This window comes from Mixophyes fleayi, chromosome 2 (genome assembly GCF_038048845.1).
Source record: "Mixophyes fleayi isolate aMixFle1 chromosome 2, aMixFle1.hap1, whole genome shotgun sequence".
In the NCBI taxonomy this organism is placed as follows: Eukaryota; Metazoa; Chordata; class Amphibia; order Anura; family Limnodynastidae; genus Mixophyes; species Mixophyes fleayi.
Genome location: NC_134403.1, coordinates 328881979 through 328908180, shown reverse-complemented (window position 1 = coordinate 328908180; position 26202 = coordinate 328881979). Strand labels below are relative to the sequence as shown.

Genomic DNA, 26202 nt, shown 5'->3' with positions numbered 1-26202 from the left:
AAACTGCACAGTTTGAAACCACCATCCCGACTTCTCGACATGGCAGGTATACAAAAATCATGGTATTTATAAACATGCAGTTTGTGCAACAAACCGCATTACAGAGAGGAGGTTTTACAGACCTGCCTCTGACTGATGCTACATACATTTGCAAATACCTCCCGCCCCTCGCTAATAGGCCAGTGCTATTCAGCATCAGGCCTGCTCCTCTGGGGGAGGAAGCTGCACAGCATTGGGCCCATCATGGTACCAAAGGGCGGTGGGTATTAAGTTAATAAAGTTACAATCTAGTGTCTACTATGGCAGCAGTACAAGTGCTGGCACGCACCGGTGTTAGAGAGGGAATGGGAGAGTCTTATTTCTATTAGTATTTTTCTTACGCGGAACTACAAGTCCAAGAAGACGCTTGTAGTTCTTCAATTACCAACATGCTCTGGCTGCCATGGGAAAGCTCTAACATAGTCAAGCAATTAATTGATGCCAGGACTAATTGTCTACTGTCACCTATTACCCCAACCACCCCAGGGCCTGGTGGGGAAGAGCCCCAGTGCCATCAGCACAGGACTGGTTTTCCCTAGGAAGGGGGAGGGGGATATTTGTGGCAGTCTCTATTTCCTTATGAAAATCAGCCCCATTCTGCCCAGGTTGGGTCCTACTATTATAGAGGGTATTCTGGTTTATAGTGTAACCAGCCTAATCTGGCAAAGACTGGTGGTGGATGAGGTTTTTGTGGGAGGACCCCATGCTGTTTGTACCCAGCCCAGGCTATAAGTGTCCGTGCCGCTGATTTAAATGTGTCTTTTTCATTTTTAATTAATTAACATAATTTAAATTAATTAATCTTTTTTTAACCTTGTAAAGATATGTCCTGAAGTGCATCATCTTTAGCACATGTGTTTCATAATTGGGTTTACACCATGGCTTGAGTAGGACCTGCTAAGTGGTACTTCCAGAGTGAGTGACCCACTTATGTGTGCATGGATCTTCTGTACTTTAGTTGTACTTACACACACACCGTGACCCACCTCTCCAGGCATAGGGGGCCACAAGCAGCAAGTGCCACTTAATCATAGTCTAAATTCTATGCTGTTATACTGCTCATGCGCAGTAAACCAAAGCAGAATTTTACGCAAGACACTTGGAATCACATCCAACTCTAAGTCAAGCCCAAAGGATGTGGGATCACAGCCCCTGTTAGGAGACAAGTGTTATTATTTGCACACAGTTTTGGTATAAAGGCATTATAGACTGTAGACCTTTACTTATTGACAACAGAGGGTTTAACTGCTTGGCTCATATGTTAAGAAGAATCAGCTGAATAAGGATAAAATGCAGTGGAAAACAAGAAGTTTATTATCTGAACTGGCTTGGAAATATATGAAATATAATATTGCTACTAAAGGGAAGACTTTCAGCCCAATAACAAGCTTAGTAACTTGAGCCAGCTCAGATCACAGCCTAGGTCTCTGTGAAAAAGGAATCCCAATCTCAATCACCTTCTCTGTCATAGAACTCAGCACATACCGGACATAGTCAGTGTCTTGCCAATCCCAGCCACACCACAGCTGGAGTGGGAGGGCTTGTTGTATGTTACAGTGCTCAGGAGATGATTCTCATCCCTTGCTCAAACTCCCAACCATCCAGATGAGGGCTGGCAAGGGGGGCAGTGAGGAAGATGCGTCCTGTGCCACTGTTGTTTTTACAGATGAGGGCCACAATGGACATATAGAAGCTTCCTACTATGGTGGACATGTACATGTGGCTGTGTTACTGTTAATTGGATGTCATATGCCCATAAGAACTCTCACATTGCAGATTTCACTAGAAGACTTCAGTATACAAAGTAGTCTTATCCATTAATTCCAAGTAGTTGTCCATTATTGCTATGTACCTGTGTATGCACTTCCTCAATAGCCTATGGTGCTGTGGTACCATGGGCACCTTACTTCTCTTACCACCATGTCCAAAAGCTGGAAGTCCTAACCTGAGACAGTCCTCTGCTTTACAACTTCCCAGATCCCTTACACTTCTTATGTCCTTGTTGTCCCCTCGAACTCTATCGCAGCTATGCAATCCCAAAACTTGTACAGTCTCTGACTCTACAAACGCAACATTAAATCAATAGCACCTATCATCATTATCATTTATTTATATAGTGCATTAAATAACATTAAATAGCATACACATTTAATACAAAGATCTCACATTGCATTAGTAGCCCTTAAAATATGTTAATAGCCCCTACCAACTCCACTTTACATTAATAGCCGCACACAATATCTTCCATTCCCCACAGTATAGTAATAAGCCAACCCACACATTTATCAGTTCTGCATAATGCTCTGCCTTCTGGAAGTCATCCAGCCATGAAGACTCAGCAGATACTTAGCAAGGGAGATAGAGGATTGAGGAAGATGAGAGGCAGCCCGGATTACAGGTCTGATCCAGACCTGTAATCCGGCCTCCACCCTAACCCCTGGCCCAGTCTGTTCCTTGGGTCACCAAAGAATCATCTTGCCCTCCTGGAATGCTTAGAGCTACATGCTGGCCCTGCTCTCCAAGTACCCACATAAAATTTAGCCGTCCACACACACACACCAGTCCCCACATGGCATTGACACTCTCCACACACCAGTCCCTACATAACATTAACCCCCCACACCTTTCTCCACATAACATGAACACCACACACGCACACACCAGTCCTCACAAAACATTGGCCCACCACACCAGTCAGTATATAACATTAAACCCCGACAAACACACCAGACCCCACATAACATGAATTCCCCCAACACCAGTGCCCATACACCATAAACTTACCCACATCAGCCTAACATAACATTACCCCCCCATGCACCAGTCCCCACATAACATTAGTCCCCCAACCAGTCCACACATAACATTAACCCCACCACTCCAAACCCCACATATTATTAACATCGCCCCCCCATTATCTACGATAGATTGTTAACCCCCAACACACTTACTGGCTCAGTATAGATCTCTTCTTCCCAGATGAGACTCGACGGATACCAAGTGGGGAAGGTGAAGGAGGAAGGGAGATAAGAGGATGGAATAATGTGGCTGGTCCCAGAGTAGAGGAGACTAGCAATACCTGGGCTGCCCCACTAAGTCCTCCTCCAATTATTTTTCAAAACAAGGGACTATGAATGTCCTCAGTTCGATCAGCCACTTAGCAGGGCTGGACTCAGGTGGTCTTAGGTCCAGCACATGGAATATACGGTAGCTTGCAAAACAGTTGCACAGATTGTTAAAGACAGTATTATTATTGTGAACCAGTAGGCTCTTATGTAGTTTTTAATTCATTATTTGCAGATTAAAAAAACAAACAAAAATAAACTGAAAAGTGCTACTTACATAAGTGTTTTGGAAAAGTGTTTAAATGGTATACAGGAAAATATTTCAACATTTTTAATGTACAAATATGTGTTCTGTGATACTTGTTCTGATAAGTTCTAGCACATGTCTTGTTTCATGTTATCCTTAATTTGTCTTTTCCTCATTCTACCTATAGACTGCACATCGGCAATAGTGACATTCTCACATTTTATGATGGCGATGACTTGACGGCCCGTGTCCTGGGTCGGTATACAGGGACACACAGTCACTTTAAAATCTATACGTCAATGGCGGATGTCATCATCCAGTTCCAGACAGATCCTGGCAGTAATGTTTTTGGCTATCAGCAGGGTTTCATTATTAATTTTTTTGGTAAGTCAATGATTATAGTTGTAAAACGACCATATAACAAGGCTTAGGAAACGCACACAGACCAGTGTGACCAGTGTGCTTCAGAATTGACAAAGTCATTCTTTAATGACAGATCAGGGCAACATGGCAGCACTATGTACATGCCGCTATTCAAGAGCACAAGACTTAAATGAAGCATTGTGCTATTGACACACCAGCTGACCCATGGTATCCTCCTAATAAGCAGAGGGGCTTCTGCATTTGCTACATTGCAGCCAAGTGACAGTTTGCTACAGAGCATGCATAAAATTATATAGAGCAGCACTACTGTACTTATACCACTGTAATATATCATGATTACCTCTTGTAAGTATACAGCTATGGCCATCCCGCAGTGGAATGATGGAAAATTCTCCTTTCACCTTAGTTCGAGACGCAATCACATCTCACTAGCTGTGGATCACTGTAATTCAATCAGATCTGTGAGCTATTAGGCCCCGCACATATACTGGCCACCAATGTTGCTATATCACCGTATTTATATATATATATATATATATATATATATATATATATATATAGCCCAAAATGACTACAATGCCCTTTAATGGTCATGTAAAAAAAATTATACTATAGAAAGTAATGATATTTTTCAGGTATGTTAATAAATGTGGCCATGTATGCAATCTTTTTTCGACTGCATTTCAGTGATGTTGCAACCGATCCGGCCACTCGACCAAACACAGGACTGCTGCGTATGTGGCCAGCTTTAGGGGGTCAAATTGAAGTCATCCGATCACGTTACAATAATACAATACAATTGGAAATTGGCTGCAAGCCTTGCCCTACTATTTAAGGGTCATCCAATCAACGCAGACCGATGAGGGTAACCAGCCATCCTGCAGAAATCTAATTGCTGATGGGATTTTGATTGTCTAGGTTGGGGCAATAAAATTCACCAAAATGATTTGCTAACATTTACTGAATTAATGTCTTTAGCAATTTGCAGTAATATTTTTAGCAATTTACGTATTTTTTTGCTTAAGATAAGTCTTTCCATACTGTGCATGTAAAGTAAAAAATGCATATTCATATGTCCAAGTATTGTATTTTGCTTATCGATGATATACATCTCCTTAGAGAAGTGAGACAATCAGGGGAGGGTAATTGTAGGCTGAAAGCAGAAGGGTATGTTCACATAATTGCAATACAATTAAACATGGACACACGAATATACATCCTTTGCGGGTACTGGAGGGATGGTACAATGATACTTAATAACGATTATCAGCAACACTATCTATTTCTGATTGCGTATTGACCCCTCCAGCTGATAGTATTTAAATAATTGGCATCGCTGCTATCTTATATTAAGTAGCACCCATCTGTTTGCATTACTTAATTGACATTTCTATTTGGACTACTGCAGGAAAGAAGATTCCCATTCAATTTGTAAACGGAAAACAACACATGCTTGGATTTAATTTAATTTGTATTTTGTATTTGTGTTTGCATTCCATTCCATTTTATATTAGAAATGCAACTTTCTTTTTTATTAATGACAATCAAGGCACTATTCGTTCCTATGTATATGACATGTCATTAGATTATTATATTGTGTACAAATAGGGTCATGCAATTTTAGCATATACTACTAACACTGGCAATCCTCATTGTCAGTGCTATTGTGGGACATACATATACACACACTTGCTACGCTTGACAAACGTCAGGCACAAATACTACTGTATTATAGCTGGATGCATCTTGAGATCTTTCTGGCTGAACATATTTACGTAAATTCCCTTTCTTTGTGTGCGACTTTTCCCAAAGTTCTAAGCGCATAAGTGTCCACCTCCAAATGAGCCTCTAAATTGTTTAGCAGATGTCCCCTTACTATCTATAAGATGACACACTTGGTGAAATATATTAATAATGTACTCAGTTTCCTTTCCATATTTTGCAACTTTCATTTGTGTGATTTTCTCTTCTCAGAGGTTCCAAGGAATGATACATGTCCAGAGTTACCAGAAATTCCTAATGGATGGAAAACCACCTCTCAGTCTGAGCTCGTCCATGGCACCGTGGTGACCTATCAGTGCTATCCAGGATATGAGATTGTAGGAGTTGAGCTTCTCATGTGTCAGTGGGACCTCACCTGGAGTGGCGACCTGCCCTCATGTGAAAGGGGTAAGAGGTAACACCGATGTACTACATAATGGATGGACCCTCATCAAGATCTGTACTTCCATTAAACAATGAGACTCAGATCCTCCATAATTTTCTCATTATTGGCCTAGGAAACTACCATAGTTACCTTAGTTTTTAACTGACACATATTTATCACATTTATTTACTCATGAATTCTAGTCAAATCAAGCTACTTAAGGTGTTAAAAAGGTTCTTGTCATGCATTTGGGCCATAGCCCAGGCCTCAACCACCAACCACTCCCCACTGTCACCCCCGGCAACCACTAACCACTCCCAACTGTCACTTCTCCTTCAAGAAATATATATATATATTTTCAAAATCTTTATAAACACTTTTAACAATTAACAAATTAAATTAACAAATTAAAAACATCTTAGTATACCAAATTTCAGCCCTTTCTGAATTCTTTTTTCCACACACACTAAGAATTTAGTAGGTCAGTGTATAACTCCGCCCAGCAGGTGGCGCTGCAGCTTGGTTTTATTTTTTCCACACACAGACAGACTAACACACGCCACTAGACATTTATATTATAGATATTATTCCATAGGTAATAGTCCAAATTGGCCTGTCTTACATTGAGTGTTCAAAAGATATGTGGTTATTTACTAGGTGCAGTAACACATAGGAATTAGATATTTGCTTTCATTAGCCTACATTATCTAAACTGATCAAAGCTAACTGCTGAGTGATTGCCTGGGGATACTGCACTGTGAAAGTTTGCATCTATGTTAGTAAATAATGCCTCAAGCGTTTTTCCAACCTCATGTTCGTCTCCTTAGGCATCGGTGGAAGAGCAAAGCATAAGAGGACCCAGTGCAGAAAACTAGTAATAACAATAGTCAATAATAATATTTTCCATTAAAAATAACAGTATACACTCATAGGTTTGCACTGGGAAATCATACCTCCCAACTGTCTTGATTTAGGTCAGACAGTCCTAAATTTTAGGTGACATTTCTGATGTCTGGTCAACACTTCTATCCTGGACTGCTGGGATTGTCCTGCTCACCTTAGCAGGTGCATGTGACCCTGCAGGGGTGCTTTTAGAGAATGAGGGGAGGTTGGGGTGAACACCCACAGCTTGACGTGCATAGACTCCCTTTTCAGAGGCACAGGTTGTTCCAAATAAGAAACTTCTAATTTTGGGAGGTATGAATTGGTTAATATTACAGCCTGAGTCAAATAAGCAGTGATGTTCTCATGTTAGGGTAAAGGGCATTTAATGTCTATGTGGGAACATAGGAGATGGCTTTTCTTAAGTTCATGGGAGATGCACTTGAGCAAAGTCAACATAATCCAGATCACTATTCATAAAACATACTGACATATTAGTACACCATAATATACCATCTAAGAGCAGCAGTCTCTATTAGGCAAATGTATGTGCATTTTAGACAGACATCATCGTAAATATGACAGAAAACTAAATGAACAAAAACTGAGTTAACAGAGAATTCTACAGTCATGATAGTGAGTTTTTAAACAACTGCGCTTTGTACTCCAGTTTGTTTGTTTTTTACACCTTTTCATTCAATTTTCCAATCTGTGTTCTGGTTTAGTTGATTCTTTTTACAGATCTGTTTGTGCATGCAGTGAACGTGTGAGAAAGACTGAAGGATTGATATCTCAGCCAGTATGATTCATTTCCCCCTGTCACAATGCCTGACGGAGGCAATTATACAACCATGAATTGATACTGATTGAAAACATATTTTGATTTAAATCCAGTTTAACATGATTACTAAGAAGAAACCGCCCACAAAAGCAGAGCGGTATCGTGTATCAGGCTGTAAACAGTCTAATAAGCCACAACAGTATCCAACATGCAATAGGCTTCATTCTGGGTCAAAAGAAAGTACCGCCTTGCCTTTGGGAGTCTTTGTTCCACAATGAAAAAAAGGAATGAGAAGAGTTAAAATCATCTTTAATGAACACATCTGTGTATAAAAAAAAGACCTGAATGATGTTAAGATAAAAGAGAAATCTTCCAGCTAATTAGACTGCCTGAGAGCTTTAATTGGTCTCATCTAACTGAAAATATGCTTTCCACCCACCTAACCCTCTGCTACATTCCCTGCTTACTCCTCCCCACTCAAACAGCTCTGCTTTGTCGATTCTTTCCTGCAGCAGAAAATTGCATCAAAGCAGTGTTAGACTATGGTCCAGTGGAGCTAAAACTACATCAAGTTTTTTTTTTTTTTACAACAAAGGCACTTAAGAGGGTACATTAATATTCGTAACACAATTTTAGCAGATCAGATGGTACATGTTACGTTAATTAGATTATGAATCATGAGTAATGTTAAAACTGTGTTAGTAGAACTGTAGCAACTAAGCAGTAACGAGAAAGGTCATGATATTAGAGAACATATTTTAGTGATTTATATGAGGAACACTGTTGCAACTCATATATTAAGGATATTTGAAGTCACCACATAGTTCCATGAGCACTGATTGCTGTACAGACAGATGTGATACTTAAATTGCAGGTCAACTTAATGGTAGGCTCAAAGCCCTGTTAACTCGCATGCCCACTATAACAGGAATGGGGGATAGGATCAAGGTGGACACTTACAAAGGGGACTTAAAACATTGCACTCAGTAATGTGTATATTGGGAAAAACTTATGGCATGGTCTCATGTGCCACAGGTGTCTCAAGTTTCTGGAACACAAAACAGGCCGTGACACTGCACAAATGCACCTTAGCCAGTGACTAGCTGGGAAACTGGGGTGTAGCTGAGTGCTTTCTGCTGTTTTGGGAATCAAGGAGTCAGTCTGTCCAGGCTCACATATCTTATTTGAAGATGGTGCTCTTAAAAAAACTCAGCATTTCACGTAAAGTCAAGTTATCTGGTATACAGGTGGAAGGTCCTGTGAATCCCGATGCAGCAAAAGCTGTTTGTCCACTCAAACCTGGTAAACTACCTGCAAGTTAACTGTAAGACACGCTTACAACAGAAGTGTAAACCTTGTGAGACACACTGCTTTCAGATTCCCAAATCCTCTGTAGTATCAGAGGGTTGATAAACTACCTCTGAAGTGACCTGCAGCCTTCAAGCCCTAATCATAGAGGAAATGATTGGCAGAGAACCCAGCCACACTCAGAGCCTGTTATTAGCCATCAGTGTCTTGCTACCAGATAAGGGCGTAAAGAATCCAAGCACTGCAGCCAGGAGGAGAGGTGATTAACAATTAGATAAAATGGTAAATCCCACCTGTACTGTATTTGTTTATCACAAAGAACATCAATTACTCTCCAGTTTACTCTTAGACTAGGTACACACTGAAGAATTTTCTGACCCAGGTGTTATCTAAAACGACTTTACCTTCGACCAAATGTCCGATCACTCGGACGATTAATGCGTACACATTAGTCACACTTTAGACGATTAACAAAAGAACGACCATCTGGGCTTTTCACAGCCATATTTTTCATGAGCAAAGATTTGTATTTCGTACACACTAGAGATGGGCGGGTCCGGTTCTCCGAGAACCGAACCCACCCGAACTTTGGGTATCCGAGCAGGGCTGCCAAGAAGAATTCAGGGCCCGGGTACAACAAATTCATGGGGCCCCCCTCATAGTGAAGTAAGCCCCAAAATTTTTTTGCGGCGCAAAAAAGATTGGGTATATGGTCATATATTCAGGGGCGTGGCTAGCCAAACGGCAGTGCAAAAATTTTGGGAGGTGCGGTCATGCATTTGGGGGCGTGGCAAACGTGCCATTGGGGCGTGGCTAACATAAAAACCACTAGGCTCTCAATTCGCCGGAGCGTCACATATGTTTAAGCACTCCTGACTTTCAGGACATCTACCACCACAGGGTAGTATACAAACAATGCAGTGTGTACACAAACAGTTCAGTCTTGGCCTACACCTTACATTGGACACAACATTCACCAAAAATTGGTATTGTCCCTACTAGAATCACAACATTTCACACACTGTGCTGCTCTCTCCTACCTGTTCTTCTCACTTTCTCCACCTGTGGCTGCTGCTTTCTTTAGTTGTGGCTTGTCCGGATCCAGAAATGTTGAAGGACCTATTTTGAAAAAAAAATGGCTACATTTAGAAAATTACAGCCAGCCCCAGCGTTAAATCAATAGCACCCACGATTAATAATTAGGCCTTCCTCCAGCTCCAATATTACAATAATGTGCCCCTTCATCATCGCCATGCCTTATGATCACACTGTGCCCTCCATGCTGTTTTTGCCCCCTTCATCTGGCTCCCCTTCATCAGACTATACTATGCTGCTCCCCCCCTTTTTTAATCCCACTGTGCCATGCCTCCCCCCCCCCTTTGTAACCCCACTGTGTCATGCTGCCCACCATTTTTTAACCCCACTGTGCCATGCTGACCCCTGTTTATTAACCCCACTGTGCCATACTGCCCCGTTTTTTAACCCATCTGTGCCCCTCTCATTTTTTCACCCCCTCTGTCATGCTGCTTTCCCATTTTTTAACCCCTCTGTGCTCCCCCCTCAATTTTTAACCCCTCTGACATGCTGCTTTCCCATTTTTTAACCCATCTGTGCCCCTCTCATTTTTCACCCCCTCTGACATGCTGCTTTCCCGTTTTTTAACCCCTCTGTGCTCCCCCCTCAATTTTTAACCCCTCTGACATGCTGCTTTCCCATTTTTTAACCCCTCTGTGCCCCCACTCATTTTTTAACCCCTCTGACATGCTGCTTTCCCATTTTTTAACCCCTCTGTGCTCCCCCTCATTTTTTAACCCCTCTGACATGCTGCTTTCCCATTTTTTAACCCCTCTGTGCTCCCCCCTCAATTTTTAACCCCTCTGACATGCTGCTTTCCCATTTTTTAACCCCTCTGTGCCCCCACTCATTTTTTAACCCCTCTGACATGCTGCTTTCCCATTTTTTAACCCCTCTGTGCTCCCCCTCATTTTTTAACCCCTTTGACATGCTGCTTTCCCGTTTTTTAACCCCTCTGTGCTCCCCCTAATTTTTTAACCCCTCTGACATGCTGCTTCCCCGTTTTTAACTCCTCTGACATGCTGCTTCCCCGTTTTTTAACCCCTCTGTGCCCCCCCTTATTTTTTAACCCCTCTGTCATGCTGCCCCCCCGTTTTTTAACCCCTTTGTGCCCCCTCATTTTTTAACCCCTCTGTCATGCTGCCCCCCCCCCCCCGTTTTTTAACCCCTCTGTGCCCCCCTCGTTTTCCTCCCTTCACTTACCTTTTCTCCTCTCTTGGTCTTCTCTGCTGCTCTGTGCTCCATTGCTTCAGACTGACTGAATGCTGGGCATGACATGATGACATCACACCCAGCATTCAGACAGTCTGAATAGAGCACAGAGCAGCAGAGAGGAGGGATGCCGGCTGCGCGATCAGGTGAGTATGTTTTTTTTTTTTTTTAAACTAGCCTGCTCCCCCCACCAACGACCGAGCCCCCCCCCACCCCCCCCCCCCCCCGCCAAAAAAAAAAAAAAAAAGGAAAGGAAAAAAAACGTTTTGAAAAAAAAAATTTAAAAATTTAAAAAAATCAGCAGCGCAAGGGCCCGGGCCGGGCCCCCTGACATGCCGGGCCCGGGTAATTAGTACCCGCTCCCCCCCCCTCTCGGCGGCCCTGTATCCGAGTACCGAGCTGAGCAGCTCGGTACTCTCCCGCCCATTCCGAATCCAAATCGAGGCCGAACGTCATTGTGACGTCGTCGGATCTCGGGACTCGGTTCTCGCGATACTTCAACTTTATAAATACACGCCTCCACAGCAATCCATCGCCATTTGACAGAGGGAGAGAGCAGGGTGTAGTCATAGGCTAATTAGAGCAGGGACAGAGAATACCATATTGTTCTTGCAATTGCTCTAACCAAAATCGCTAGTGCAGAGAGGAGGATAGAGGTTTATTATTTTTTCTTCATATTTGGCACTCCCCAGCGCTTTTGGGGTGTCCCCCATAATTGTGCATTAATATTTCTGGCTGTCAAAAGTCATATCTGTCAGCAGTATCTACTAAATAATTTGTAGCACACCTCAGTGTTTTTGGGGTGTCCTCCCTAATTGTGCATTAATATTTCTGGCTGTCAAAAGTCATATCTGTCAGCAGTATCTACTCAATAATTTTTAGCACTCCTCAGTGTTTTTGGGGTGTCCTCCCTAATTGTGCATTAATATTTCTGGCTGTCAAAAGTCATATCTGTCAGCAGTATCTACTCAATAATTTTTAGCACTCCTCAGTGTTTTTGGGGTGTCCTCCCTAATTGTGCATTAATATTTCTGGCTGTCAAAAGTCATATCTGTCAGCAGTATCTACTCAATAATTTTTAGCACTCCCCAGCGCTTTTGGGGTGTCCCCCATAATTGTGCATTAATATTTCTGGCTGTCAAAAGTCATATCTGTCAGCAGTATCTACTAAATAATTTGTAGCACACCTCAGTGTTTTTGGGGTGTCCTCCCTAATTGTGCATTAATATTTCTGGCTGTCAAAAGTCATATCTGTCAGCAGTATCTACTCAATAATTTTTAGCACTCCTCAGTGTTTTTGGGGTGTCCTCCCTAATTGTGCATTAATATTTCTGGCTGTCAAAAGTCATATCTGTCAGCAGTATCTACTCAATAATTTTTAGCACTCCTCAGTGTTTTTGGGGTGTCCTCCCTAATTGTGCATTAATATTTCTGGCTGTCAAAAGTCATATCTGTCAGCAGTATCTACTCAATAATTTTTAGCACTCCTCAGTGTTTTTGGGGTGTCCTCCCTAATTGTGCATTAATATTTCTGGCTGTCAAAAGTCATATCTGTCAGCAGTATCTACTCAATAATTTTTAGCACTCCTCAGTGTTTTTGGGGTGTCCTCCCTAATTGTGCATTAATATTTCTGGCTGTCAAAAGTCATATCTGTCAGCAGTATCTACTCAATAATTTTTAGCACTCCTCAGTGTTTTTGGGGTGTCCTCCCTAATTGTGCATTAATATTTCTGGCTGTCAAAAGTCATATCTGTCAGCAGTATCTACTCAATAATTTTTAGCACTCCTCAGTGTTTTTGGGGTGTCCTCCCTAATTGTGCATTAATATTTCTGGCTGTCAAAAGTCATATCTGTCAGCAGTATCTACTCAATAATTTTTAGCACTCCTCAGTGTTTTTGGGGTGTCCTCCCTAATTGTGCATTAATATTTCTGGCTGTCAAAAGTCATATCTGTCAGCAGTATCTACTCAATAATTTTTAGCACTCCTCAGTGTTTTTGGGGTGTCCTCCCTAATTGTGCATTAATATTTCTGGCTGTCAAAAGTCATATCTGTCAGCAGTATCTACTCAATAATTTTTAGCACTCCTCAGTGTTTTTGGGGTGTCCTCCCTAATTGTGCATTAATATTTCTGGCTGTCAAAAGTCATATCTGTCAGCAGTATCTACTCAATAATTTTTAGCACTCCTCAGTGTTTTTGGGGTGTCCTCCCTAATTGTGCATTAATATTTCTGGCTGTCAAAAGTCATATCTGTCAGCAGTATCTACTCAATAATTTTTAGCACTCCCCAGTGGTTTGCGCTCAGAATGGATTCAAAGCAGTCCACATATGATCTAAATGAGCAACCAGGTTCTGTCACCAGTCCTGATGTTAGTGTTCCCAGTACGTCATCTGGCCAAGGCGATGTCAAACAACAGAGTGTTTTCAAATTAGTGCAAAAAACAAAAACCAAAAAAAAATTTACTGTATTGAAGCGAAAAAGAAGTGTAACTGAGCAAAAGTTAAGTGACGATAAAAAAAAAATTGCAAGCATGCCATTCTACACACGCAGTGGCAAAGAGAGAATGAGGCCTTCACCTTTGGCTATTAGTGGCAGATCCCAAAAAGTTACCCAGGCTACAATTGGTGCACAACTACTGTTACGCGTCAAAGCTGAGCTGCAAGATACCAGTGAGGCATTACAGGAGAATATTTGCTCTGATTCACAAATGACAACAATCCCTGTGGAGAGTCCATCCAACAGTGGGATGTCTAATCGTGAGCATTCTGCTGATGTGTGCCTTAATAGCCCGAGTGTAGCCGGTGATACCCAAATTGAGGATGCCACTTTGGAATTAGAAGAGGATGAGGGGGAGATTTGTGTAGGCGACGAGGGCGCTAATGAGGATGTTGATGAGGATGAGGTTGTTTGTGTAAGTCCTGCACCAGTGGCAGCAGTTCTGGCACGTGACAAGAAAAAGGCCATTGTCATGCCTGGGCATAAAACAAAAAAATCCACTTCTTATGTGTGGAATTATTTCTACCCAAATCCAGACAACAATTGTATAGCCATTTGTAGTGTATGTGAAGCCACAGTCAGTCGAGGGAGGGACCTTAACCATCTTGGAACCTCGTCTATGTTACGCCATTTAACGAGAGTTCATGGCAAAGTGTTGGGAAAAGCTGAAAGTTCTTCCCAAAAGAATACAAGCACTCCCTCATCAGCTAAGACCCTCCGCTCACCGAAATACCGACGGCTACAAAATACACCCACCACACCATCCTCATCAATATCCTCAGTAGCGCTCGGAGTTAGCCCGGCATCCCACTTAAGGCTGGATGACTCCGGCACTATTATTGATTCCTCTGAAGAAAGCGTTAGTCCTGCTGCTGCTGTTGCTGCTGCTGGGGGTGAATCGTCATCCCAGAGGCAGGTGAATAAAATGAGCAGTCCTACATTTCAGCAATTAACTGTGAAACAATCATTTGCGAGGGGAAGCAAATATGACAGCAGTCACCCAGTCGCCAAGCGAATCACAGACGCCATGGCTGCAATGTTAGTGTTAGATCTGCGTCCAATCTCCACAATAAACGCAGCTGGTTTTTCACAGTTAATTGAGGTTTTGTGTCCGCGTTACAGAATTCCATCGCGACACCATTTCTCCCGTAAAGCTATTCCACAACTATACCAAAAAGTGTGTAAAAATGTAGAGATTGCGCTGAAAAATGCCATTCTGCCCACTGTTCACTTAACCACAGATATGTGGACAAGTGGAAGTGGCCAAACCAAAGACTATATGACTGTGACAGCCCACTGGGTTGGTCATTCACCTTCACCAGCAGGAACAGCAGCAGCATGTACACCACTACGTAACATTTGTCACAGGCAGGCCACTCTTTGTATCACCGGCTTCACTAACAGGCATACGGCTGACAATTTGTTACGCAAACTGAGAGATGTGATTGATGCATGGCTTATACCACTCGGACTCTCCCCAGGGTATGTCATTTCAGATAACGCCAACAATATAGTGCGAGCATTACAGCTGGGTGATTTCCAACATATTCCCTGTTTTGCTCACACCATCAACTTGGTGGTGCAGAGCTTCCTACGAAATAACCGTGAGGTGCAGGAGATGCTTTCGGTGGCCCGTAAAATTTCAGGCCATTTCAGGCATTCAGCCACAGCATGTAGGAGATTACAGCAGCTCCAAGAGCAGTTTAACTTGCCCTGCCACCAACTTAAGCAAGAGGTGGTAACTCGGTGGAATTCCACCCTGTACATGCTTCAGAGGATGGAGGAACAGCGCAAAGCCATCCAAGCATATTGCACAAGTCATGACATTGGGAAAGGAGGGGGGATGTATTTCACTCTTGCACAGTGGGGAATCCTTTCAGTGCTGTGCAAGGTGCTGAAACCATTTGAAGTTGTGACATGTGAGGTCAGTGCAGACTCTGCTAGTTTGAGCCAAGTCATTCCTTTAATTAGACTATTGGAAAAGCAGCTTGAGAAAATGAAGGAGGAGCTGAAAGCAAGCAATTCAGCAAAGTATGTTGGCCTTGTCGATCAAGTACTTAATTCGCTTCACAATGATCCTCGAGTTATTAAGATCTTGAACTCGGATCAGTACGTTTTGGCCACTGTGCTTGATCCAAGGTTTAAAACCTACATTGAGTCTTTACTTGTAAATGAGCGAGATGTGAACTTTTGCAAGGAGCTATTGCTCAGCAAGTTGGCCGCTGAACTGGGCCTCGGCTTGACGACGTGTCCTCCTTCACTTTCTCAAGCTGTTGCTCGTAAAAAATTAAATTTCCAAAAAAGAAGCAGGGAAGACACAGGGGGCAGACGAGAACAATTTAACATCTGGGCTGGTTTGAAGGATTTTTCAAAAAAATGTGTCACTTTGCCCATAACTCCATCCAATATGAGTATAAACATGCAAAGGATGGTGGAGGATTACTTTCAAGAGGTAGTTGATATGGAAATGTCAGACAGTCCCTTTCCTTACTGGGAAGAAAAGCAGGCCATTTGGAAACCCATGTACAAACTTGCTTTGCAATACCTAAGCTGCCCACCCTCCAGTGTGTACTCTGAACGAGTGTTCAGCACAGCAGGGAACTTAGTCAGTGATCGCCGTAGAAGGTTACTTCCCAAAAATGTGGAGAAAATGATGTTTATAAAAATGAACTACATCTTCCACGAGGAAGGCCTTCACCATCCAAGACATCCAAGCACTGACTGTTCTCTAATGGCGGATTCAAGCGGCGATGAATTGATAGTCTGTGATGATGACGTACACACTGATGAGGGTGAGGATGAAGCTGAAGATGATGCCGATAACATCTTTTTAAAACTTTCTATGTAAGTGTAGGGTGCAATCTACCCCCAAAGAGGAAAGGGACTTGTGGCATTTCCATATCACATACCATCTTGAAAGGCTGCTGTTAGGGCAATTTATCCTTAAGGGTAGGGTGTCATAGACAGAGTGACCCTAAACTGGCTTTGTCCATTTTTCATAATATTGTACAGTCTATAATGGCTGAATTTTTTAGTATTTTATACAAGTGGAGGGGGGCCTAGAGAGACAGAAACCAAACTGGCTTTCTCCATGTCAATTAATATTGTACAGTCTATAATGGCTGAATTTTTTGGTATTTTATACAAGTGGAGGGGGGCCTAGAGAGACAGAGTGACCCCAAACTGTCTTTCTCCATGTCAATTAATATTGTACAGTCTATAATGGCTGAATTTTTTAGTATTTTATACAAGTGGAGGGGGGCCTAGAGAGACAGAAACCAAACTGGCTTTCTCCATGTCAATTAATATTGTACAGTCTATAATGGCTGAATTTTTTGGTATTTTATACAAGTGGAGGGGGGCCTAGAGAGACAGAGTGACCCCAAACTGTCTTTCTCCATGTCAATTAATATTGTACAGTCTATAATGGCTGAATTTTTTAGTATTTTATACAAGTGGAGGGGGGCCTAGAGAGACAGAAACCAAACTGGCTTTCTCCATGTCAATTAATATTGTACAGTCTATAATGGCTGAATTTTTTGGTATTTTATACAAGTGGAGGGGGGCCTAGAGAGACAGAGTGACCCCAAACTGTCTTTCTCCATGTCAATTAATATTGTACAGTCTATAATGGCTGAATTTTTTAGTATTTTATACAAGTGGAGGGGGGCCTAGAGAGACAGAAACCAAACTGGCTTTCTCCATGTCAATTAATATTGTACAGTCTATAATGGCTGAATATTTTGGTATTTTATACAAGTGGAGGGGGGCCTTGAGAGACAGAAACCAAACTGGCTTTTTCCATTTCTTTACATATTTAACTATAAGTGTAGGGTGTAATATACATTCAAAGACGATGGCTGCATTGCCAATATGCATAGATGGAGAGGAAGACAATCTGTTTTGTGTGTAGAATAGGCCTACCAACGAAGAATTAAACTGTTTTTTTGGATGATTTATTACCTCAACAATTAGATTACTTGTCTCTAAAACAGTTGGAGCACTAAATTGGGTTAATTTAGGCCCAAAAACATGGATTTTCCCAAAAAATAGCAAAACAAAACCAAACAAAACCAAAACCAAAACCAAAACACGCAATGGCGGTTTTGCAAAACCAAAACCAAAACCAAAACACGACGGTAATCCAGATCCAAAACCGAATCCAAAACCAAAACACGGGGGTCAGTGACCATCTCTAGTACACACTGAAACGACATATGAGGTCCATGTAACAATATCCCCAAGAATTTTAAATTAAGGGCAGAGCATTAATAGTAACCACTCAAAACCTCAAAAAAAGAGAACTCAGCACGTTTTCTCCATTCAGTTGTTAGCACATACTTTTGTAACCACACATCAACACATTTTTTGAAGACACTGAATCTATTTACAGACGTCGGGGAGGGGGTCACTGCAGTATAGCTAGAGCTGTGTTTTCTAAGCTTTAGTGCCAGGTGCGGGCTGGCACTATTGCATCGGCGGGTGGGAGGGGGACCGATGCCCCCCTGCCCCCCGTCCCAGCCCGCCTCTGTTTAGTGCACTGCATAGAGGAGAGAGTCCTTTGCTAGGTAGGAATGATCTCATTTAAGGATCTATGGGCCCATCATCACAGCAGTAGAAGTTAAGCACAGTGACAGCAGCGTGTACCTTAAAAGAAAGCGGAAAGGTGGAAAGCACACAAATGTTGGTGTTTAGTGCTGTAGACTTGCACTCAATAGGCCTGATTCATCTTTGGATGTCTGTCCCATTGTGTGTGGTGTTTTGTGTGACATTGCTCTGCGCATGCTCAGAAACTAATGTAAAGTGCATTCAATTCAAGTTCAAACGCAAATGACACTTCCTGCAGCCTGAGATTTGAAGGACAGCACAGGAAGGGGAAGGGGCGTATGCACGTATACAATGTACAGTAAGGGCGTGCCAACGGCGAGAGCACGCACATTCATCCGAATCACGTTTTGGGCATCTCTGAATGATTTTTAGCCATATCACTTGCACCAGCTACAGGGCAGGTGTAAGTGCCGACTGATAGTGATGACGGTCATGTATGCATGGCAGAACATGTGATTGCAATTAAGAGCAACTGTAAAAATGCATTTTATAAACAGTAGGCATTAATAACATCCTGATATACTGTATGTATTGCATCTAAAAAAAAGTTAAACGACAAAACTAGATTTAAATGTGCTTTTATTAATGATTATAGTATTAGGAGGTGTTATTTAGCACATATGCTTTGTGCGTATCCTGCAGTGTGTTCTGTCTGTTTGCATACAGCAAGCACTGAGTTTATTGTACCCATATTCAAATGAGACCATTTCACCGTTTCTTGATATCCTCTTGTACCTGAATACAAGCAGATGTGCGTGCACCGCCCGAGTTTTAAAAAGCGCAAATTGCGTTCACTTTTCATTCCTTGATGAATCAGCCCCAATAAGTGTAGATCTACACTCTGTCTGACCTTTCGTTTTGCCATAGCCAGGGGCGGGGCTGGGGGGAATCTGCCCCCCGGGTTGGGCCCATAGTGGGTTACATTGGTTTGGGTCACTGGGCCACCTTCATTTCTATCTTTAGAAAAAAATGTTTCTGATAGGCTATTGAGTTGAGTCTTGCTCCCCAGGCTAATATTTTCCAGCCCACTCCTGGCCATAGCTAAATATTGCTCTTGCCTCATACAAAAGTATGTCCGCATAACAACCAGGGTCTAATCACTTGTGTCACATCTATCGTTGTAAAATAAAAAATCCATGTTGGTATGTTTATCTAATTTAGGGAAAACAAAACACAACGAAATCTGAAAATAGCCTTAGAAAACCTTTTTTTATGATCGTAGGTCCGAACAAAGTGAAATTCATTAACAGCATTTCTGTGTAGCACAGCAGGAAAAATTCCTCAATGATATTTCATGTACAGTGTCTTCCTTTGCTTCTGCCTAAATGAGCCGTGCACACACATCATCATCATCAGCAGCAGCTATTTATATAGCGCCACTAATTCCACAGCGCTGTACAGAGAACTCACATCAGTCCCTGCCCCATTGGAACTTACAGTCTAAACTCCCTAACATATACACAGACCGAGAGAGACTAAATTTATAGCAGCCAATTAACCTACTACTATGTTTTTGGAGTGTGGGAGAAACCCGGAGCACCCGGAGGAAACCCACGCAAACACGGGGAGAATAAACAAACTCCACACAGATAAGGCCATGGTCGGGAATCGATCTCATGACCCCAGCACCAGGTGAACAGAAGGAGGCTGCATGTTCGGTGGATCACAGCTGGCCATAAGCTTAATACTGGTTTTACTATAAAGACATACCACCATTAAGAAAAAAAAATATTTATTAAAATTACCTGCACTACAAGCAGTGATAGCAGAGAAGCCCTGTTTGGTTCACATCAACTCACTGAACCATGGCTTGATGTAGTCACTGCAAGAACACAATAGTTAGAGTCTGAGAATGGTGCTTCCCTACATGTAAAGTGGTTGCACAATTGTTATTAGCACAACTTCCAGCTCCCCGCTGGATTCTACTTGCCTGCCTTCTTGTATAGGTCATTTGCCCCTCTGACTGCAGATCAACTGATGAGCCTTGTGGAGTCAGAAGAAAGTAGTAAAACAAAAACAAGCTGAATGTTGTACAATAACAACGCGGCAACCGCTTCACATTTGGACCATAACATGTAGACACGTTTACAGGAACTGTTTTATGTCTGTATTTTCTGAAAAATGTGGCACAAGGCACAATATTAGACTGAAAGTTCAGGTGGAAGCTGTATGCACAACAATATAATAAATAAAGAAGAAGGGGGTAGAGCCTTACCAAAACATTGTGTTTTCTGTGTACCTGTCCCAGTCATTTGAGCTACTTTACTTCAACACCAACAGGTGTACACAACAACACAACATTCCAGGCAAGGGCCGGGGGCAGCCCTCCAGCGGGCTCCCTTGGGCTGGGCTTCCTGAATTTTTCTTGTAATAGGTTGCTGAGCCATGTCTCCACAGCCACCCCCTGATTCCAGGGTTCATACACCTGAAGAAAGGGGGAGAAGCCTTCCCAAAACATTGTGTTGTTCTATGTACCTGTCAGTGTTAAAATAAAGTATCTCAAATTTGGGCAGCATGGTGACTAAGTGGTTAGCACTTCTGCCTCACATCACTGGGGTCATAAGTTCAATTCCAGACCATGGCTGTATCTGTGTGGAGTTTGTATGTTCTCCCCGTGTTTGCGTGGGTTTCCTCTGCGTGCTCCGGTTTCCTCCCACATTCCAAAAACAAACTAGTAGGCTAATTGGCTGCTATCAAAAATTGACCCTAGCCCCTCTCTCTCTCTCTGTGAATGTTAGGGAATTTAGACTGTAAGCTCCAATGGGGCAGGGACTGATGTGAATGAGATCTCTGTACAGCACTGCGGAATCAGTGGCGCTATATAAATAAATGGTGATGATGATGATGAATACTCTTCTGGCTGCAGTTGATACAAATAGTAGTAGTTCTAGTCGTGAAGGTTCTTGTACTTGTTGGAGGATAGTCTAGAATTGACTCTAGTTTCTCTCTGTCTGTGTGTGTGTGTATGTTAGGGAATTTAGACTGTAAGCTCCAATGGGGCAGGGACCGGTGTGAGTGAGTTCTCTGTATAGCGCTTCGGAATTAGTGGTGCTATATAAATAGCCGATGATGATCTCAAATGAGCACATAGAACTTCAGCTGTGGCCGTTTACCTGGCTTGTATCCCCAAATCAGTTATTGATCATTTTGCATTGGTTGCAGACAAGGAAGGAACCACGGATGTGGGAGCACCCCAACTCTTAAAGTAAGATATTTAGGATATACACTGATATAGTAAAAAAGGGGAAGCTGGAAGCAGACCTGTGATCATAATGTCCATTGCATGCCCACCGAACAGCAGTGTAAGCTAAATAATAATCATGTAATACCTTAGAAATGAATTAAAAATGTCTCCTTTGGCCATTTGTTTTGCTGTGTTGTTTAATAAAAGTTTTAAAAAGTTGCTTTAATGAGTGTGGTGAACCACAGATAGTTCTTAGATACATTTCTGCATGTGACACACAGACATATAGGGGCGTATTCAATTGTTCCGAGATCCCGGCGCGGAAAAACTAGTACCGTTAATACGGTAATTTGTAGCTGGATTTCAGGGAGCTGCGAGCTGAAATCCAGCGAGTAAATTACCGTATTAACTGTTTTTCCACGCACGATTACCGTAATAACGGTAATCATGCGCGGACCGCAGGATTTACGGCGATCCCGCCAGCAATTGAATATGCCCCATAGTATTCACTTAACAAAATGGACACATGTTACCTTGTATTATGTCAGCATAATCCCCAGTTATACCACTTTCATACTGCACCAAGACCCGGGTCGTTTCAGCTCGACCCAGGAAAAACCTGGGATTTTGGTGCAGTATGAAAGGGGTATTAGTAGGCTATTTTATTGTTTGTGATGAAGACAAGCTAGTTTTAAACTCTACATAAATATTTAGTTTTTCTAAATTTAACATAAATTATTGTAAATATTATTTGTGTAGAACTCAAAGAGAAAAATCTATGTACAAAAATGCATACATAATACAGTTATCTTCCTTAGAAATCTACATCTTCATTGTGGAAACTTCAGCATCTGCCTGTGGGCAAAAAAAAATTGTTTTCTTTCTTTTTTAACAGAGCTTTCTAAAATTCATTATCTTATTAGATAATTATTGTCACTTGCAACTCTTTGGCTAATGACAACATCATAATTAGTTTGTAAAAAGAACAAAAGAGATAAGATAGGAAAAGATTGATAATTAGTGCTCCATAGAAATTACATCACTGAAAATCGTTCAGAGCATTTGGTAACTATGGTAATGAGCTGGGGTGTCCTCCGTTATATTTCTGGTGTATGTTACAGGCTTCTGTTTTAAAACCTTCTTTCTTTGTTGAAACATGTCCTCGTAGAAACTCTTTATAAAGCATTATGCAAGTTTATACTTTATTTCTCCTTTGCCATTTTGACATATAGTTTTTGTATTTTATGAATCTACCAAATTATCTTTTATTCATGTATGATAATTGAAGACAATGGTTATTCTAGCGCAATTCTGTATTTATATCTCACTGGCCTCATAATGGCCACACACACACAACAATACTGTACAATCGGCCTAATATCACTGTGTGTATGGGGCCAAAATGATCGACAAAGTAAATTTGATCAAAACCGATTGAATCCTTTTCAGCTTGACAGATGTGTTATCATCTAATAACTGCTCTAACAGGCCCTATAGGATCTGGTCACTCTGAGAGAATATCGAATGGTCAAACATTCTCTGTCGGAAATAAATTCTGTTAGGTGTGTGAGCAGAACAGAATGACCTGTTTAAGGCTTAAGGTTTCTACATTGTGGAAAATAAAGCTGAAGTGGTTGTATAAATAACGTTTTTTAATGGAAAAAAAATGTGAAGCTATTTGTTTGGGGCCACATTTAGTTGAGAGTAAAAAGTACATAGAGCAAATATTATTATTTTTATCTTTCATTTATAAGGTGCCACGAGGGGTCTATAGCAGCGAATATAGTGTTCAATTTCAAAATAGCTACGTTGCCCATTGTTATTTAAGCAATATACCATTGCTGTTCCCTGTGCCAGAATCTCCTTACTGTGGATAATGTTTTGCCTTAAGATCTAAATTGGCACAGTGCTTTGTGGCAAAAGATGATTTGCAGACACAGATGGATCCAAATGGTTTTAGGCGTGTTTATTACGTGCAGTGTAACAGAGCGAGCCATGCAGCACAATGTAAGAAAACAGAATAACAAAGAAAAACTTCTAGCCTTCAGAGCCCTGAACTAATACACTGTAATCGCACCCAACCGAGAGCTCTGCTACTTACAAGCTTAAATATATTATACAGACAGGTCTTTTTCAGACCTTGACTAAGCCGGGTTTTCACTAAGTAGCGTTTCTTCCTTTTCTAATTGATCAGGTGAGATCAATTCCCTGCGTAATCCATGCCAGATCAGGGTCAAAGAAATCCTGGGCTGGATTCCTACTTATTTAGAGGAAAGAATGCTCAACCCACCCTTCACTTTGAATACCTTACTCCAGGGTTGAATAACAGTACTGTGTACACAATGCATACTACAGAACCTTTAACAATCCCCTTGGGCATCAGATTCCCCATTAGTAGGTGCAAAAGCTATGCAATATTCTTGACCTGAAATATTTCCTTCAATACCCAAATGCTCTGTCTCACCCACTTAACCTATTAATGCTCCAGTACCAGACAGTATCATCATCAGCACTATTTATTTATATCGCGCCACTGATTCCGCAGCGCTGTACAGAGAACTCATTCACATCAGTATAAAATAAATATTGTACAAATGCCCCAGCGATATCACACCATTATTTTTTTGAAAAAATACCAATATGCCAACAATTTCCCTAGCTTCGGAAATGCATTAGAATACACAGCACCACAGTCTCATTAAATAAAACAGCATCAACACCTATCATTTATTATAAAGCAAAGCATATCTCACTCTCTACAGTACCCAGTGAAGCCCCCTATAAAAGAGAGGATCACATTCATGTAAAATGTATTAGCTTGTGTGACTTGCCCAATAGTGTTTTTCTGAGATCAATCACCTGACTTGATCTGTCCCTTTTTCAAGGTAGCACTGAATAATTCTGCTATTGTTTTTGTAGTGAAAAGATAGTACAGTAATTGCAGCACTTTGAAATAATTTAATCTATCCTCCACTCCCTTAGAATTATGCTGTCACAAAAGATAGCAAATTGGCTGGCAGTAGATGTTTCCTTTGGCAACCAGGTGATTTAACAGCGGTTGCCGGCAGTGATTAGTGAGTGAGAGTGTCAGGTAGCTGTACCTAGGAGAAGTAACAGAACAAAGAAGGGGATTGTATTTAGAGGATGTACTATTTTGCTTGTCACACTCAGCTGAGATCTTCTTCAAAGTTATTGCTTTACTGCTTAGTGCCTTATGTACTATGTAGATAACAAAACAAGGGTGTTCATCCAGAAGAGAACATTAAATCCAGTATGTTCTTTATATGCTATGCTCTTTTCCAGGCTGGCGTCCTCTAATCTGCATAACACAAGAACTGTGAGCTATAGAGGAATCCAGCCAGTGAGCAAGTGTCTCCTCTGACAGCCTAACTTGCCAGACTGCACTGTGCACACCGGTGGCGGATCCATGGGGGAGGGGCGATTGGAGCAAACGCCCCACTAACAGCACAAGCATACCTTTTAAATTGATGAGACGCCGATCATAGGGGGTGTGGCCAATCGGGACCAGGAGCTGGGCCAATGGCAACCAGCTAATCAGAATGAAGGGGCGTGACATACCACCCCCCTAAAATAAAGTCTAGGTCCGCCCCTGATGCACACTCCTGGGCCAGCTACCTCTATACTTCTCACCTACAGACAGGACGACCCGTTAGACAGAATAGGCCACAAGCTTGCTTGCTGGATTTAATGCAGTCTCCTGGGGGAACAAGTCTCAGGGGAACTGTGTTATTTCTACTAAAGACACAGGGCCTAATTTTGAGTTAGGAGCAAAGCAAAGAAAATGAGCAACTTTGCACTTGGACAAACTATGTTACAGTGTATATATTTGACATTTTTTTGCACGCAAGGGAAATACTGGCTGTTTTTTCATGTAGCACAGAAATACTTAATAGCGTTATTTTTACACTGAAATTAATGTTGATCTATGACATGCCTTATACCACTATAAATCTGTCCCTACATTTTACCTCCCCCTCTAATGCAACATGGATTTGCCAAAGTGCAAATTTGCTTCCTTTCATTGCTTTGCTCCTAACTCTAAATCAGACCCATAGTGCACAAAGAACTATATAGTAAAGCAGCAAAATGATATAGGGAAACCTTGGGTTAGGTCCTTTTCAATACAATAATTAGAGTCAGCGTCACAGAGGACATGACTGCCATAGTAAGAAGCAGCAAGTGCAAGAAGAAGTTTACAAATAGCTGTTCTTTTATTAAAAAATAGATATTGCAACCAGGTAGTGAAACCACTTCTTTGCACTTTGTCATGGAATAATTGCCACGCACGATTTAAATGACTAATCCGGGGCACAAAGCAGGGGAGTTTCATCTACCACTATTACCCAATAACCCAGGTGTTCCTAATATACGTTGAGCTCCTGATTAAACTATTTCTACTGCTTAATTATATCTCTTATTCTAAATGCTAGCCCTAACATCACCAGTAGCCCTGTCGACCATCCCTGCAATCTTGCCATCAGTGCCACCAGGCTCTACAGATCTCTGAGCTATTCAAACCTTGGGGTATACTTACTAAACTGTGTGTTTGAAAATGTGGAGATGTTGCATATAACAACCAGTGAGATTCTAGCTGTCATTTTGTAGAATGCACTAAATAAAGGAAATATAGAATCTTATTGGTTGCTATTGGCAACATCTCCACTTTTTCAAACCCGCAGTTTCATAAAAACACCCCCTTGTCTTTATGTAGCAGTGAAATCAGCACCATATTATATAACTTCTCCTGTGCGTG

At 41.7% G+C, this 26202-nt stretch overlaps 1 protein-coding gene across 2 annotated transcripts in view; it reads left to right on the top strand.

Moving 5' to 3' along the window:
• Positions 1–26202, top strand: part of SEZ6 (seizure related 6 homolog) — a 455419-nt gene that overhangs the window by 402733 nt on the left and 26484 nt on the right. For both annotated transcript variants that reach the window (XM_075196840.1, XM_075196839.1), the window contains 2 exons: positions 3539–3735; positions 5710–5904. In XM_075196840.1, coding sequence (XP_075052941.1) covers positions 3539–3735; positions 5710–5904 — 392 coding nt within the window. The remainder of the gene's footprint in view (positions 1–3538; positions 3736–5709; positions 5905–26202) is intronic.